The sequence below is a fragment of the Rhea americana genome, unplaced genomic scaffold, assembly GCF_003343005.1.
Source record: "Rhea americana isolate MKP2758 unplaced genomic scaffold, rheAme1 scaffold_53, whole genome shotgun sequence".
Classification (NCBI taxonomy): Eukaryota; Metazoa; Chordata; class Aves; order Rheiformes; family Rheidae; genus Rhea; species Rhea americana.
The window spans coordinates 64471-81804 of record NW_028186679.1 but is presented as its reverse complement, the minus strand read 5'-3'; the positions used below and the strand labels follow the sequence as shown (position 1 = coordinate 81804).

Genomic DNA, 17334 nt, shown 5'->3' with positions numbered 1-17334 from the left:
GAAACCACTGGTCCATTCGATCTAAAATCTTTTCTGACACTGTGCTTCTCTCTGAAAATAGAAACTTGTAGTAAGGCTTTCTGAGGARCAGTTTGTCCGCCTGGGGAGCTCTTCCTAATTGCTGTTTAGTGATAGCTTTTGATTTTGTTTCTTKAATCTGACTTACCTGTGCTTCTTTCCAAAGCTTTTGTGGGAGTGTCCTATTGCAAGTGTCAAACTTTTATCTTTAGGAATGTTTTGGTTCCCCCAAACTGTAAATGACTCAAACTGTTGGTGTGAAGGTATTCAAAGAGTAGGTCAGGAAATCTGAGAAGTGATGATTAAATTATACTGTTCTTCCTAATTCATTTGAATTGTTGATTCTGACTTTGTTAGTGGCTTCATAAACCTCAGTGACTGAATCTTGCCAACTGATACCTTTTCTAAAAACAGGAGAGGAGGAGAGGGAGCACTGTTTATTTCAACAGGCACAAGCAATGCTTCCAAAATACGTTTGTGGCWGTATCACAGAGTTATGAATCTTAGGTTATCTAGTGGTGACTAACATGGTGAGATGGTAGCCTAATATGTCCACTCTTTATTTAGAAAAGGTAGTTCTTATCTGAAGATGAACAGCAGCGGTATTTCATTCAAAGTGTAAGTTGAGTCCCCAAGTACAGACATCGAGCCTGTTGGCAGTTCAAGCTGAAAGATACATAAACTGAGCTTTGAGTTGCATTCTAAGATCCTGAGAATTTTATAGTACACAAAGCAACTCTTCCCCTGGCCCGCCTTCTCTGCTTACAAGGGCACACTTTTTAGGCCACCCTAATGTTCGATCAAAGATTAACAAAGAATTGTTAATTTTACCTTGATTTCACCTGCATTATGGATTTGTTTATTTTTAACTCTGTGTTATCTCACTAGCATGGTAGTTCAGAAATAGATAGTAACAACTTTCCAAATTCTKCAGGCGGAGCCTAGGTTATAGCAGTTACTACATCTAGAGAACCTTGCGAGTCAAGAGAAAACTCCGCTTTCCTTATTGCAAAGTTTAACACAGAGTTCAGGTGTGCCTCTTTAAGAGAGCACTCTCATACAGTTCTGCCTATGGGAAAATAAATGCAAGAACAAATTCTGAAAAATTCAAAGGAGACCCTGAATTTGAGGGCATATACAGTTTGCACTGAAGGGAAGCTGGGTTGGAAGGCATAGGCATTGGCATCAAATATGCAGCCTTGTTTCCACAGACAGGCAATTCAGCAGAACTGAGGGTTACTGAAGTCTGTGCACTACCCTGTCCTTCTCGATTTGCCACCTTCTCTTAGATGCAGAGCACAGTTGTTTGGCCCTGTGACAATAACACCAATTGTAATATGTGTCTGACAGGGAAAGAATGAACTATTCATTCTCCCAGAGTGAGAAAAGTTGGTTGGGTGAAAAAATTCTCTATGGGTCACTTTAGGCTGTCACAGAACCGTGAATATGCTAAATGAGCGTGGTTCCCTAAACGAACCAATAGGGATGGCTAGGCACAGGCAACCCTCTTATCCCACGGGAGGGAGGAGGGGGGAGTGAGCTGGAAGATATAAACTGAACAAAGCGCTGCTGCCCTTCGGAGTCACCCGGTGCACTGGATGGGTAAGGCTTCCTGCTTCCTGGGACACACAAGTGGGGTCATGATTCTGACAATGGATGCTGGTAAGTTATTTTCTATTTCAATTTGCCTCTCTTTTATATGGGAAGACTCTTCTCCTCTTCACCTCCCCAGCTGAAAAGAAATCTGTTCAGTTAGAAAACCTGAATTGTTCAAAATGCTCCAGGCATCTCAGGCTGTGTGCACTTTGCTATGTGTTACACTATATTGTTATTTCTTGACTGATATTTGTAGAAGCACTTACTCTCTGTATCATCTTTTGGCACAATGGTCTTGAATTGCAGGAGTGTGTCTGTTAATATGTGCTTCTGTCTTTCTTAATGAGACAGACCCAGTGGCCTGAGAAGTACATGTGTCACTTTCTTTGAAAGCAGAGTGTGATAGTTTTGGGAAGGTGTATGCTAACTCCTAAGCTTGCTGTAAAATTCTAGCAATAAATTAATGATTTTGGCTGTGACTTTATTTATAGAAATTCTGTATTGGGATAGAAGAAGGAGGAGTTGCAGCACTTCTGAGTTAGTGGGTTCTATTTTGTGTGTTTATAGCCAAGGAAGCTTATATGAAAACAGYGTATGCAAGATTTATTTATCTATTTATTTATTTTCCTGTGCAAAAGTAAAATCCATTAACATAATGCCCTGTGTGATAGGGAGAATGAATACTAGTAGTTAGATATAGTGTGGCTTATGCAAAATGAACAAGTAATCTCAGTCCTGCTCCTTGAGAGGGGGTGTGTTTCCATGTCATAACTTGCATCCTTCAAATTCCTTATTAATAAAAGACCTAGGATTTTAAATGGTTATGGATAAGGCAGAAAGTGCCAGTGCTTGTGCTCTGACAGCATGCTGATGACTGCTCTTTCTCTTACCAGTTGCGAGAATGCTTGCTGCATTTTAAGAGCTCTTTTGAATGTCCTTTGTCAGCAGTTGGTTCAGTTACTTTTTTAAATCAATGCACATAAGTATAATGCAATAAATTCTAAAAGTGGTGTTCGAAATGATAAACTTACTCTATTTTAACCTACTTGTCGTATGCTCAGTCGACCCCATGCTAATGAAAAGCTCACTGTCCCCTGCTCTTGTACAGTTGAATAAATTTTGTTGGGCATTTGTTGGGGAAAAGTCTCAGTGCCTGCTTCTGACTCTTGACTTTTCCTTAAGGCTTCCAGGAGGTGACACAGCTGGGTTCTTCATTCGCAGTTTAGAGGAGATAACAAACCACTTTATTTAGCTTAATTGAAGTTACTTTGTCATCATCTGTGTAGGCGAGATTAAAACTGGTGACTCTTTTTGTGTTCAGTGTATGTTACACACTTGGCAAACCAATTAAAACTCAGGTCGTTTAGATGATAAGATCTAACACAAGCTCAGACAGAGGAGTAGGATCACAGAAGGACATAGACTTTTCCGTGATGTGGAGGCTGGTGATTTTCATATTTTGTTACTTTTTGCCAGAGTAGCTTCTAGAAGTGTTAATAAAAAGCAGATCAAATATTGGGAATTAGTAATGCTCTTCTCCCCCCACACCCCCTTGCATAAAAAGAACTGATTCCTAGATGCTAAGTGATGTGCCTGGTGTTATAGGAGGATCTCTGGCAGTGTTCAGGACTTAAGTGGCTGCAGGAGGCATGGGTTCAGCCTTACCTACAGAACACCACTTCCCCTTTGAAGTGCTGGACTTCCTGTATTTTACTGGTGTAACTTAACTCTGTTTTGGAAAGATTGGGGAGACATTAATAATATATGGTTAAAAATGTATCCTTTTATTTATGTATACTGATGTACTTGCTCAGTGTGCTATTTCTTTGCACTGTGGTGTGAACCATAAAGGTAATGTGGCTCACCTGTGCTTCGTTAGATCCAAACCTGTGTCCTCTTTCAGGACAGTGTTGTTGCATTAATTTCTCAGTTGTTGTTGTTGTTTACCAGTAGTCCTGGTGATAGTTTTCAGAGATACTCTGCCTTGTATTGTCAGCAAACATACATTTGGGAAGCTTCTTGTTACTTTTTTTTTTTAATTAAGAATTCCTAAATTACAGTTTTCAACTTGTTTTTGAGAAAATGATTCCAAATACRTGAAACAAAACATTGTAATATAAGTGTTTACAATCATGAGTTCCAGTACTTCTTGATTTATTTAAGCTATAGAAAAAATATGCTAGTAATTCAATGCCTTAATTTGGGACATGGGTAGAACCCCAAGTAGCTTATCTGCGTGGTTTCGCTTGTCTTGTAAAGCTGAGCTTGTTGTTCTTGGAACTGTTACTTATTTCAGATTGTATGTTTGCATTACCAGTCAGAGCTGATAATTTTTTTTAATGCATATCAAATTCTTAACCTGTTTCTAACAGAATAAAACTTCTGTTCTTTAAGCTAATTGTACCAAAAGATATAGAAACAAATGAACTTCTCATGCTTCTCTTCTTCCCCCCCCCCCAAGTATCTTTTTATTCTCCWGCATTTGTATTTGCAGCTCTTATTTTCTTGCAGGAGCAGGACTGAAAATTTTGGTGGGGGGGTCAAAATAAAAGCTGCAAGATGGAGTTGACAGTGTAATTGGATTTGAGGCAGCTACAGGCTGGGGCTGTTGCAACAGCTGATTTGATCCTTCTGAGTTTCGAGAGCTATTTATGGTAGATTAGCTGTATCAAAGCTCTGCTGTTCCAACCATAAAAGGTTGGTCCTATGTGAAGTTGCCACACTGCATTTGGCTTAGTCCTCCGAGGTTGGAGAGCCTATAGCTTTTTGTGTGGATAAATCCAGTGATGGATGGAAATACTAAAAGCAGATCAGGGAATAACATTGTTGAGGACTTCAGATGGCAACGAACTTTTAAAAGGAGATTTTCACTAATAAATTTTTTCCTCTAATGTTTGGAATCAGCACTTGGAATATAGCTGCTGCATATTTACTGCATTTGCTGAACACATGCTTTTAGAAAAGCACTGTTCTAATTTTATCTGACTTATCTGAATCATCTTGACTGCACACGTACTTGCCAGCCTTGCATATTGATATTTGGTAACTTTTGTAATGTCACTTTTTTGTTTTCTTAGTGGCTGAATATTAAGTTGTTTGGAAAGGAATCGTAGTTGAACTGAGGAAGTCCYCTAAAATAGGAGTTATGAAATTTTTGGCTAAAGAGTTTCAGGAGTTATCAGTGACTGTTTTGAGAAGACTTTGACCCCTTCGCTGCATCTGTATCCTCTTCCCTTTCTGCTTTGAGTAAAAGCAGACAAGTGGATTTTTTACAAGATTCTGAAGTAAGTAGCACCTTGTTTGGAGAGCTCGCACGCAATCCTTGGAGACAGTTGTTTGAGAATATTTGAGGCTTTGTCAGGTTGAAATGTGAGTGGGTTTATTCCAGCCTGTGCATGCCAGTCATACAAGTCTTCCTTGAGGCATTTTGTGTTTTTATTCTTGTGGTTTTGCTTAGAGGATGAGTTCATTCTGCTATGAATGGTAAGTCCTGTCACTGGTTAGTCTGTGTGAGGTGACTTTTTCCCTTTCAGTTTTAATACGTGTTAACCTTGGCCACAGTGCTACAAGCAGCTGTAAGAATGCTTTTATAGAAACTATTTTTCATTAATATTTTTGTCTTGTGTTCAAGAAGTTTTATGAACAGATGTGAATACTGTTTCATTAGATAACTGTTGTATTTTGACACTTGGAGTTTTCTGAAGAAAGGTTTCTCCAACTTTCCTTTCTCTTATTTTTAAACAGTATCAGGTCACCGTAGGTGAAAGTTACTGGCACTACTTTTGCCATCCACTGGTGTAAAAATATCAACTGTTAAAGGAGGGGGAGAATGGGGCAGAGGAGGTTCTTTGCCCCAGAGATATTTCAGATGTATTTTAATGCAACAGAAAGGCAAGAAGAGCGTCCTTGACAGGGAAAAACGTTTTCTGCTTTAAAAATAGCTCTACTTATTGCCTCTGTTTTCCTTTTGGGAGCTAGTAATTACAAAGCTATCTTCAGTTTCCCTTGGATTGCAAATCTGTATTCCTCTGTCAAACAGCTCTAGAATTTTTTCTGAATTATACAAACTTGTAGTATCACCTAAGAATGCCAAAAGACAGAAAATATCTAGAGAGATCTTTTTTAAGAATAATTTTAATCAATTTAGTGCAAGGGATATTTATAGGGAAAAATGTATTTCTTAAAATCTTTTTGTTTCTTACACAGACTTAGGAGATATCTCATTAAATATTCACTGCCATATGTATATTTATAGGAGACTGAATCCTTCGGTGTGCAGAAGCAGTGAGTGGTAGAAGAAAACCATCTACATGATCAATATTCTCCTTCAGATAACCTGTTAATTCTTGTTTTATGTTAACAGACATGTTCTTCAGTTTGCTTCTGAACCTAACATTTTTACTTTGTTTCAGAAAAGAAAAAAAAATATTGGGCATCCATTTTGTTTTTTATGCAACCTGATATTTTTTTTCTTGCACTTGCATTTGGAAAAACTTAACAAAGATTCCTGCGTCATGTTAACATGCCTGTGTTSTGCTCATATAAACCTGTTAAAAGTTGTTGGAGACTTTATACCTTAAAAGTCTTAAAGCAAACCCTAAGGACGTCAGACATGAAAGTCAATAACCCTTGAATCTGCACAAGACCAGGAAGACACTGTTAGAGTCCTTAACTTGGTTTTCACTAAAGGTGTAATGCAGGAAATATTTTAATTGATGAAAAGTAATAATATCAGCTCTGCTTTGTGCAGCAGATACTTAAACTTGTTGGAACAGGTCAACTTCCTTCCTTGCTCTCTGGGGATTAGATGGTCAATTTAAACACTAATTCTACCTCTCTAGTGCTGTTTGTCTTAAGTGTATTGCTAAATGACATTCCTGGCAGGAATTTGCATTGTGAAGGAGGATTTTAGGTTTCCAGGAGACTTTTTCAGAAGAACAGTAATTTTATATTTGATGTTTCTCTGCAAAATTCTTTATATTGAATATAGAGGGCGAAGGTAGTGGGCCGTGCACAGAGGTTTAATCTTGCTATTTGATCTTGAATTTTTATGTAGGTAAGAGAGATTACAGTACAAACTTAAATTTTGGGAGCTCTGCATACAGATTATCTAGGTGAGGGAAAGTAAAATGGCAGTACACATTTCTTCTTTTCAGCAAGTCAAAGATAGACTCAAGGATGGTGGAATTGAGCCATCTGTGACCAAGATGTTTCCAGCAACAGGCTTAAGGAGTCTTTTGCCAGTTTTCTCCSTGTGGAAAGGATACATGGTTTATCGTGCTTACTACATTGTACACATTAGGAGTTGAGGTTTCTCTCTTCCTTAGATTTATGTTGATGAAGTAGTTTGAAGGTTCTTTATAGTCTCTGTACATTTGTTTGTGTAAAACATACATACTAACACATATAATTTTTGAAATGCAACACTTTCATTTTTTCTGCTTAGAACGGGTTCACAAGAAAGGCTCCTGTCTATTAATACTTCCATATAACGAACATAGGTAAAGAAACACACAAAAGCTTGCTTACAATTTTAAACTGTTGGAAAAAAATCTGGTTCCCCAATTTGTTGGCTGGTAACAGCTGTGCGTGGCAATTTCATTAAAATTTTAAGAGGCAAAAGATCTGGAATACTTTGTGGTAACAGGGCGGCTGAGATTGTTCACATTCTCGAGGCACTGCTGTTTGTAATGTGTTTGTGTGTTGAACGCCCCGGCTTCTCGTTCTTCGTTGAGAAGAACCCGTCCCTTTGGCAGAATGAGCGGAATAGTACACTTTTACAGGAAGCTGTGAGACAAAATTCTCTCCACTTAATTGAGTGTTTCTACTGCTTTCTCAGCTGGACAGTTTAGAGTTAACTGACACATTCTCTTTTCTTTTTTTTTTCTTTTTTTTTAATGAACAAAGCATGTCCTAGTTGGAATCTGCCTTAAGCAGATAAGAATGCACTGGGTAACTAGTGATAAAACTGCTTCAGATGTCATTCAGTCACGTGGTGTTATATTCGAGGGAGTCTTTCATTAGAGAGGACAGTGATTATACATTAAGTCCAGTACACCAATTTATATGTATTTAGTTGATGGAATGGTTTCTTTCTTTTTGCTTTGATGCCAGTTTTGTAGAGTTTAAAAAATAATCTGAAAAGTTGGACTTCACATACACACATTCAAATAATTAATGTCTTCCATGGTTGTCCTTCTTCAGGTATATGAAAAAGCATCATGATAAACATGGACATAAAGCATCATGTGTTGCAATAACTGAGACTGTGTACTTTTAGGAGAATCATCAGGCTGTGTCAGACTGTCATGCAGGAATTACGTAGCTGCTCCACAGAATTGGGCAGTCTGGCACCAAAAGCTGGTCTGTTGCAAGGGAACTTGATTCAGGTGTTACCAGAGAGATTGTGTGCCAAAGTACTGTGAGAAGTTAATAACACTTCATGGAGCTAAATTTTTTCCTAATGGCTTATACCTGTAATAATCCTGGCAGTCAGCAAGGACCTGCTGGACTTCATTTTTGCTCAGTTGTATCAGCCTTAGCTTTAGACAAAGTTGTTGCTCATTCCCCCAAATTAAACAAAGCTAGTACCGTCTTCTATCCTCTTGCCAGGAGAGGGCCAGAGGAAGGAGGAGGGGAATGTGGATTAATGTTTATTAAACCATTTGTTTCAATTGTTTTGAAATACTCAAGTAGTATGTGGTTTACATGTTACTACTTCTGCCTTGCAATTTCTGGCAAGAAGTTCAGTTAAGCCTCTGAGACGGTTATAATAACTATTAATTGTTTAATATATAATTATCCCAATTGTTTATACAGGATTGGAGGTGGTGGGGGGAGAATTTCAGTATTGTCTTCCATTAAGTACCAACCAGCCCCACAAGCAAGGCAAGGTCCTCCTGGAGGCAATCTTTCAGCCAGCTATCGACACTCCAGTGGTAACTAGGAATTGGTAATGGTAATCCTAAACAACTTTAGCTCTGGGAGCTGAGAGTCTTGGATTTATTTGGCTTTGGTGTCAGTCATCCTGGCACTTGCCTACCTTCAGTTTCCTGCTGTGAAATGGAACTTGTAATTACTAATGTCTATTACAAACTTAACAGTGTGAGCAGCAATGAAAAAGGTTCATGTGTATGATATGTGCAATTTCTACAGGACAGATAAGTGGATAAGGTGTCTAGTGCAGTGTACCTAGAAGGAGACAGGACATCACAAACAGCATGACTAAAGCAAGGAACTCTAGATCTCACCTCTGCTATCCAACTTGTTAACACGGGTGACTGAAGCTGAACAGCTGAAGCAGTTGTTTCCCCAGCACCATCGGATTTCACTTTCTCTTCCTGTTCATTGTGAAGACAAGTTCTACATTTTCTACAGTGGATAAAGCTAACCTTGTGTGATGTAATTCTTGTAGTCAAACCACCTACAGCATATAACTCATTTGAAAGATAAAGACTCAAGAATTCAGTGTTAGTAATTCTGAGCAACACGATAAATTTTTAGTTAAGTGCAATATAGCTTATTGCATGCCGAGACAATTCTAACTTAAACTAATTTAACTATAGCGTTAGGTTATACTAAAACTACTTCAGGCAAGGCACATGAATTTGCTCAAGGTTACATACAACTAATGTGTGCAGTTAAGGAAAATATGCAATAAATAAGATATATGGATTTGAAGTCAGTCAAAAGCTTAAGGAAATTACTCAAACATTTTGTTTCTTTCAACGAGATTTACATACTCGTTCCTGTGAGCCCTGTAAAAAAAAAAAAAAAAAAAAAAAAAAAATCTGAGTTTCATTCAGTGAAATCTATGTGAATTGTGTAAGATGATTTTGAAAAACAGCTCAAACCCAGTTTTGTCATTCTGATCATATGGTAAGGGTGATTTGGGAGGTTTTATTTTTTATTGTTGTTTTGTTTCTTTAGCGAAGAATCTGTATGTTAATAGCTGTAGAGTTTTTTTCAGAATGTGAAATTCAGCTCATAAATTAACACAAAATGAACTTGAGTCTTTGAAGATTTCATTCATCTTGAGTACTGCATTCAGTTCTGGGCTCCCCGGTACAAGAGAGACATGGATCTACTGGAGAGAGTCCAGTGTAGGGCTACAGAGATGATCAGAGGGCTGGAGCATCTGCTCTATGAGCAACGGCTGCGAGAGCTGGGCATCTTCAGCCTGGGGAAGAGAAGACTGAGGGGGGATCTTATCAATGTGTACAAGTACCTGAAGGGAGGGTGTCAAGGGGAYGGGGACAAACTCTTTTCAGTTGTCCCGTGTGACAGGACAAGAGGCAATGGGCAGAAAYTGAACCACAGGAAGTTCCGCCTGAACGTGAGGGGGAATTTCTTCACTGTGAGAGTGACGGAGCACTGGGACAGGTTGTCCAGGGAGGTTGTGGAGTCTCCTTCTCTGGAGATATTAAAAGCCCTCCCGGATGCAACCCTGTCTAACATGCTGTAGGTGACCCTGCTGAGCAGGGAGGTTGGACTAGATGATCTCCAGAGGTCCCTTCCAACCTTACCGATTCTATGATTCTACAGCATTAAATTCCGAAGTCTCAGCTGAAATTTCTCCTGATTTCTTATTTCAATTTCTCATGAATGTATCAGTGGGGAAGCACTAGTGGAAAAAAGTACATACACAGTTTATACATGAACTGTATAAAATAGCATAGAATGTGTTTTCACTAGTGAGCTCTGCATATTAAAATATTCAGTGATTATCAGTACACAGAAGTTTTAAATATAGGAGGCAGTTGTAGTTGTGGCAACAGCAAATGCAATTTCAGTATAGTCAAAATGGTTTTTCCAGTTTATATATGAAAATAGTGGAGTTGCTGATGGCTTTAACAATTACTTTGTTGGTATGAGAGAGAGGGATTTCCTACTACTCAGCTATTTAAAACTGAACTGAGGAAGTAAAGCAAAAATATTTCTGTATCTCTGCAAAAATTTACAAATATTGTACTTGCAGTAAGCCCTAAGCGATGATTGTATTAATGAACAAAACCATTAGTGGATTTTTTAATGGTCAGCTCTACTTATAGAGCAATCATCTAGAATTATGTTTCAACAGTGATTTTATAACCCAAACAATAGCGAGTCAAACATTTCCAGAAGAAAGGTATTTTTTCTGCAAAATTTAGTGTGTGGGAGAACTTTTTTGTGTTGAAATTTCTAGAAAGGATAATGGTCTTTTAGCGTATTTTATTCCAAGCAATGATGGTTAACTGAAATAACCACAGGTACTTATGTGAATAGTAGAGCTAAGGTTATTTAATTTTACAAAATAGCATATAATTTATCCTTGAAATCTCCAAGAGATTTTTGGGACGTATGGATCAGACATTCCAAGGGGAAGGACATGTCTGTAGAGGGAAAACAGACTCACTCAAACTTATTGCCACTTTCATCAGATATGAGTGACACAATGAAGAGGCAAGCAGGCTAAGAGTGCTGGTGCCAGCCAGAGTAAAGAAGGATTGAATTTAGGAATCATACCAAGTCTGCATCTAGCTACTTACTGTCATGTATATTTGAAGAGTGACCTGTCCAGCCAGAGATCTCAGATGGAATTGGGATATTTCAGGTACAGAGAATTTGAGATTGGGTTTGGAGGGAAGTCTAACTTGGATTCTGTCCTTGAAGAACAGTTAGACCATGTTCTTCTGTTTTCTTGAAGGAAAGAATTGTTGGTGTTGAAGTATATCAGAGCTCAGCAGAAGAGATTTCATGATCATATACTCACATGTAACATACTGAGGGGCAGATAAGAGACATGTCCAGTGAAGAGGGGCTCTGATGACTTGCAGTTGTGAATTTGAATAGGCTCCCATACATGCAAGTGGCTGGCATTCTTCTGCTGACCAGCAGCTAGAGGGCTTTGCTGATGGGTCATTAGATGAAGTCACAACTTTTTCTGTATAATGGTTCTCTTTAGGTGGGCATAGGAAAAATGATCTATCCTGGCACTTATTCAGAGCCACAGAGGCTTAGTTTTTCCAGTGTTAATCATATTTCAGGCTATTTGTACTGTGCATATATGCTGGCTGTAAGGATTCATAACGGTTGAGTCAAAGGAGAAAACACAGCAACAGGTCATTCAGCACACTTCAGTCTAACATTTTTTTCACCAATTTAGTAATATTTTGTCTGGCATATTAATAATAAGAATTAACAATTACTAGTTATAGAAATACATAAACGCATCAATAAGACTTCCTGTATTCTTTTGAATAACTGCCCTGCTTTAAACAGGGGAGGTGAAGAGCAGCCTTGTCTTTTGCTTGCTTGTAGACTGGTGCTTAGGGTTGTCTCATGGAGTTTGGGTTCAGCTCTTCCAGACTGATGAATTTCAAATCCAGGTCTCTCCATTTCCTGTGGGAATGCCTAGACAAGCAATAGTCTTTCCCACTTTTAGCTGAAAGCAATGATGATTGCTGTGCTAAACTTGCTGCTGTCCATCTATGTTAGATATACCCAAACAAATCTACTGGATCATGTTCCTGCAAACACTTAAGGCTTGGGGATAACTCATTTGTTCTTCAAACTGCTTTGGACAGCTGATGGCTTTGACTGGCAGATCAGAACGATGGAGGTGGTAATGCCCCTCTACGTGCTGTTAGAGAAGTTGAGGTGCCTTATCCTACAKAGTTCTGTCTTTCTTTAAAATAACAGCTTAGGAAACCCTCTCACTCATATTCTCCCTCCTTCCCCCATGGACAGAGATGTTGAGGGGACATGAGTGTGAACAGTCTTTTATGTGAAATTACTTCTGGTTCTATACCTTTCACTCAAGATTTAAATTTTTGTCTTGAGGTGTGAAGACTTACATGCTGTCTGTGCCTCGTTGTTTGGACTGCTGAATTAAAAATAGGTGTAAATGAAGATACGCCATGATTTCAAAGTCCTAATACAGAAGACTTGTCACAGGAACTTTACAGCTTGATTGAAGCTAGCACAGAAATAGCTGGTTTCTACTGAAATGTGAAATAAATGAGTAGTTCCGAATCAAATCGAGCACAGGTAATTCAGCAACTTTTTTTTTGAGTGATTTGCAATTGCCTGTAATGATGTGATACTTAATGCAGACAATAAAATGTCATGACAGCATAATTTTGTGGAAGTAATTGTCAGGAAGGAAAGTGACTCCATGCACATTCCTCTCCAACACTTGAGATAAAGCAAGAACTATTAGACATCATTGCCCTGGCTTGTCTACCTGGCTTGCCAAGCAGCCTTCCACAGCAGGCATTTGGTCCCTTCTGAAGTTTTGGAGAGAGAGGGAGAGGTGGAAGCCACTGTTGAGAGAGATCAGGGATTAGGGACCAGGCTTTGAGATTGAAATATAGAGCTGATTTCAGGGAGAACCAGGGGAAGTACTTAGAAAAGAGCAGCACTCATTCTTTTGTTTTTACTGCCTTGATTGGATAAATGGGCTAGTTTAAACAGGATCTTTGGGTCACCTATCTGCTGGGAGGAGACAGGTTTGATATGCTGGGATAATAGTCTAAGATTTAATCTGAGTATTGCATCATGGGATTACACCCTAGGAGGTGTAAATGGTTAGTGTTTACCATGACTCCTCTTGTATGCCCTGTACCCTGACAATGTCTTGTTGAGTGCCTCAAGGTATTTTACTCCTTATTTGCCTTTGAGTCAGTAGCTGTGAAATGCAACCTGCTGCTCAGCTGCAGTGTAACTCCGGATGGATCAAGGCTTCTGAATTGCATCTTTCCTATGGCTTGAGGCAGTTGGTTCAGTTACCAGGTAGTTGTCTGCTGTTTGAGTTGCTTCTGCAAACTTAGATTTTTGTTTTGAACAGCGTTTCCCTGTTAGTGGAGGAGCAAAACTTAGAATGGCCCTTGCTGGAACTGAAATCTGAAAGTCTGTGGAGCCAGGGCATGCCCTTCTGTGCACACAGCAACAACGCTCGACTGCAGCTCGTGCGGGGCGGGCTTGTGTCAGTCTTCCTGATTCGGAGGAGTAGTTTTGTCAGTTCACTGGGGGCTAAGTATATTCAGTAGATTACAGTAAAATACAGTGTAGTTGGTGGTACTGTTCCCATGGCCGTCAGGCTGTACTCTCTGCGGGCAGCCTAGCAAGGCGGACAAGCTCTAACTGTTAGGAAGTATTTACCTAATTCAGGACCCTGACCCTGGCCAAAATGGCTGTATATCCTACAAGAATGTAAGGTGCCAAAAAAAACCCTGAGCTTTCAGCTTTATTCAGCCTATCATGTTTTTCCGTGTAGCTAAAAGCCCTTCSTACAACCACCTGCCAAGTGTTGAGGCTGTTTAGCTTTAAGGGTTGACAGCTACCCAAACCTGGTTTTGTTGCAGACTGAGATTTGTTGCAAATCTCCAAACCGAACAAACTGGAGGGGAGGGCAAAAACAGCAAAACACTTTCTAAGCTCTTAGCAAAACAAAAGTCTAGCTTTTTAGCTCAGAGACTCATGAAATAAATTATTTTAGCCTTCTGTCGTTTAAAATAATAATAACCACCCCTCCCCCACGCACATTCTGCTTCTAAAGCAGTTCTCTTGCAAGGTGCCCCTTCCCCCTGCTCTGGTCAGAAGAATCCCTCGCTGGTTAGGGCAAACGGCGGCCTGGGACGGGAACAATAAGTCTTTGTGTTCCGGAGACAGCGTAGATGGTGTGATAGTCGTTGGGTGGGTTTTTTTCTTTTTTAAGAAAGGCTGGGAAAGGAAAAACAAGGCCAAATAGTCTGGTTTCCCAACAGAAGCAAACCACAAATGCTGTAATGTAACCGAAGTGATGTACCCTGTTGTGCCCTGACCAGTGTCAAGGMGTGCCTGTAGTACAAAAGCTTTGCACCGGCTTCAAGTAAGAATTTGCTGTTCTATTCCCCAAAACAATCACTGGCCAAAACTCTGGCCTAGGAGGTAAAGAAGGCATTGAGTGGAAAAAAACCCACAAGTTTTCTTCTTGTAAAATGCTTACTTCTGTAAAGCATTTTATTTATTGTACTTCAGACTCCCTGGATTGGCCAATAGACGGTTGTATCAGTCACAATTTTAGCCTTTCCCTTTTTAAAGCAGGGTCATGATTGCATTCATCAGGATCTTGCTGGTCACTAATTTTCCCCTCCCTTTTTCTCTCCAGGATTATATCCTTTTTTTTTTTTTTTTTTTTTTTGATCTTTTTCTTCATCTATGATCTAGACTTAGCTTTTCCACACAAACCAGTGTTTGCTTGTGGGTTCCATTAGATGAAGCATTTTATTTATTGTACTTCAGACTCCCTGGATTGGCCAATAGACGGTTGTATCAGTCACAATTTTAGCCTTTCCCTTTTTAAAGCAGGGTCATGATTGCATTCATCAGGATCTTGCTGGTCACTAATTTTCCCCTCCCTTTTTCTCTCCAGGATTATATCTTTTTTTTTTTTTTTTTGATCACTCAGGTTATTCTTTGTCTGTGTTTTCCTCCCCCCTTTTCCCTGCTAACTTTGAGTACCCTGTGGGTTCCATTAGATGAAACCTTTAAATATTACATTTGCCAAATGATAGTTTTGGAAATGACTTTTACAAATTGAGATCTTTCTATTGCTTTGTAAGTATCTGGAGCAGAAACACGAACAAATGAAAAAATTTAAACTTCCCTTTTATGACAAATCAAACCTCTTACTATTTTGTTTCAAAGTAGGGGGGAAAGAGAGTCACATAATTACATAAACAGTTTTAATGTAAAGTGTTTTGGTTTGGTAATGGCTTCAGAAAGATTTATTTAAATTCATTTTGTCAGGAAATGACAATGGTAGGATTTTTGAGCCTTTTTGAACTTCTCTCCTGACAAAAGGGAAGCATAGCCAAGGAATAGATAAGAGAAATGACAAATACTATCTGGCTTTCCCATTTTGCTTTCCAGTTTGCATGAATATTAGCATGAGCCTTCTAAATAATTGATAAAGAATGCGCCTGGCTTCTTACATTTAATGTAGCTTTAAATTTCATATGCCTTACAAACTTGGCTTCTTATTAGTAATCAAAACCAAAGGGACAGTACTTCTTTGAGGAACATTGTATTATGTAAGAACAAACTGTACTGATTTGCTTTTTTTTTTTCTATGTGCTCTAGACATTTGTTACATGGTTCAAGTTCGTAAGAGCTTTCGATTTACCTGCACTATGAAGTTTTATTCAGGTGCCCTTTTAAAGCTGGAGATGTTGTATATCTGGGGACAGCTCGGTCACACTTTGGTGACATATGGTAATGGCCGAGCCAGTGGTTTAGAGCTCTGGTACCGTCACAGTTCAGAAACTGAAGAAAAGCAACTGTCAGATGAATTATGCATTTCAGTACATAAGACCTGTTTATGCCTCTTGGTAATGGAATAATGTGTCACAAACTTTATTTAGCTGTTGCAGTGTGCCAGCTTCATCAGACTTGCAGCATATGCTGAGGCAAGCTGTGCGTGTGAATAGTTGTCTGAGCAAAACTCGTTAAACCCCTCGTGGTCTGGGTTTCAGGAGTGTGCGGCTTGGTCCTCTTACCCGGGAGCAGCGTTTGAAGGGCTGGTTACTGTGTGTGGCTTTTAATTCCAGTGGCTCGTAAGAGAAGTGAAACAGGAGGAGATAGGGGAGAAACTGGGTTTAAAGGCTGGAAGGGATTATGCATGTGACGAAGCAAAATGTCCAGCAGGGGGATTAATAGGCATCCTTTGCAGTAACACTGGGATATCTGCTGTGTCCATTAATCTGCGTAAATGACCTAGATGGTAGGACCAACTGCAGGCGTGGAGTACTTTCTGACAGCATAAAATTGGTTTGTAATAAATACACTAAGCAAGCAGCAGGAGTAACAGAAAGGATTTGGGAGCTGTCTTGCCACAGGGTTTTTATAAATCCCTGGAAGTGTAATTCTGGCAAATTAATATTCATGAACTAGGCTATTAAGACTTTAAGAGAACCTTAAGGGGGTGATGATGTCAGACTGCAGAGTTATTTATAGAGGTGGTGAAATTCTTGGCTAACTAGATTGAACATATTCTCACAGTAGTTTCTTACACGGCACAACAATCGGAGGGAGCCACGGTTGATGWAGGCTCTGAATCTTTTTGAGTTATTCTCTGAGCTAAAAGTATACCAGTGTAGAGAAGAGGTAGTATTTGCATCTAGTTACTGTGTAAATAAATCAGCTGTGAGTACTTGAGGAGCTGGTCTGTCTTTTGTGCTTGTTTTTGTGACCGAATTGATCAGTTTCTGGCTTGTGTGGCGCAAAGTGCCCTGCTGGGTCAGGAAGCCTGTACAGAYGTAGCTCCCTTGAAAACAGCCGGTTGCTAGATACAATGTCTTGTATGTGGTGTTCACAGGACTAACTACGGAGAAAATTGCTTATACTAGGATAACCTTAGTTAATCAAGGCAGTGATGGATTTTAAGGATTGTTGCTTTGTTTTAGGGGACTATACCTCTTAAAAGAGCTAAGAAAAAATATCTGATTTCTATTCTGTAGGAGAGCAGTATTTTATCCTGCTTTCAAAACTGCCGAGGCATTAGAAAGCTGCAGCTGTCACAGTTCARGTCCTCCTTGGCAGAAAGGAATTGACAAAAACCTCTAATTTTTTTTCTGATAGTCAATGTATTGTTGTTTTTGGTGTTGCATTTTTTTCCATTGTATTGATTAAAACTTCAGAACAAATGCCAAAGCAAATCTTCCATGTATGTTCATTTAGTGGTAAGACGGGCAAAGGCAC

The 17334-nt window shown here is 39.2% G+C and overlaps 1 protein-coding gene across 1 annotated transcript in view; it reads left to right on the top strand.

The window, feature by feature from the left end:
* Positions 1-1609: 1609 nt before the first annotated feature.
* The window catches only part of LOC146588221 (supervillin-like), a 78991-nt gene continuing 63266 nt past the window's right edge, over positions 1610-17334 (top strand). The window contains exon 1 of the mRNA XM_085318313.1: positions 1610-1680. Within this exon, the coding sequence (XP_085174439.1) occupies positions 1617-1680 (64 nt within the window). The 5' untranslated portion in view covers positions 1610-1616. The remainder of the gene's footprint in view (positions 1681-17334) is intronic.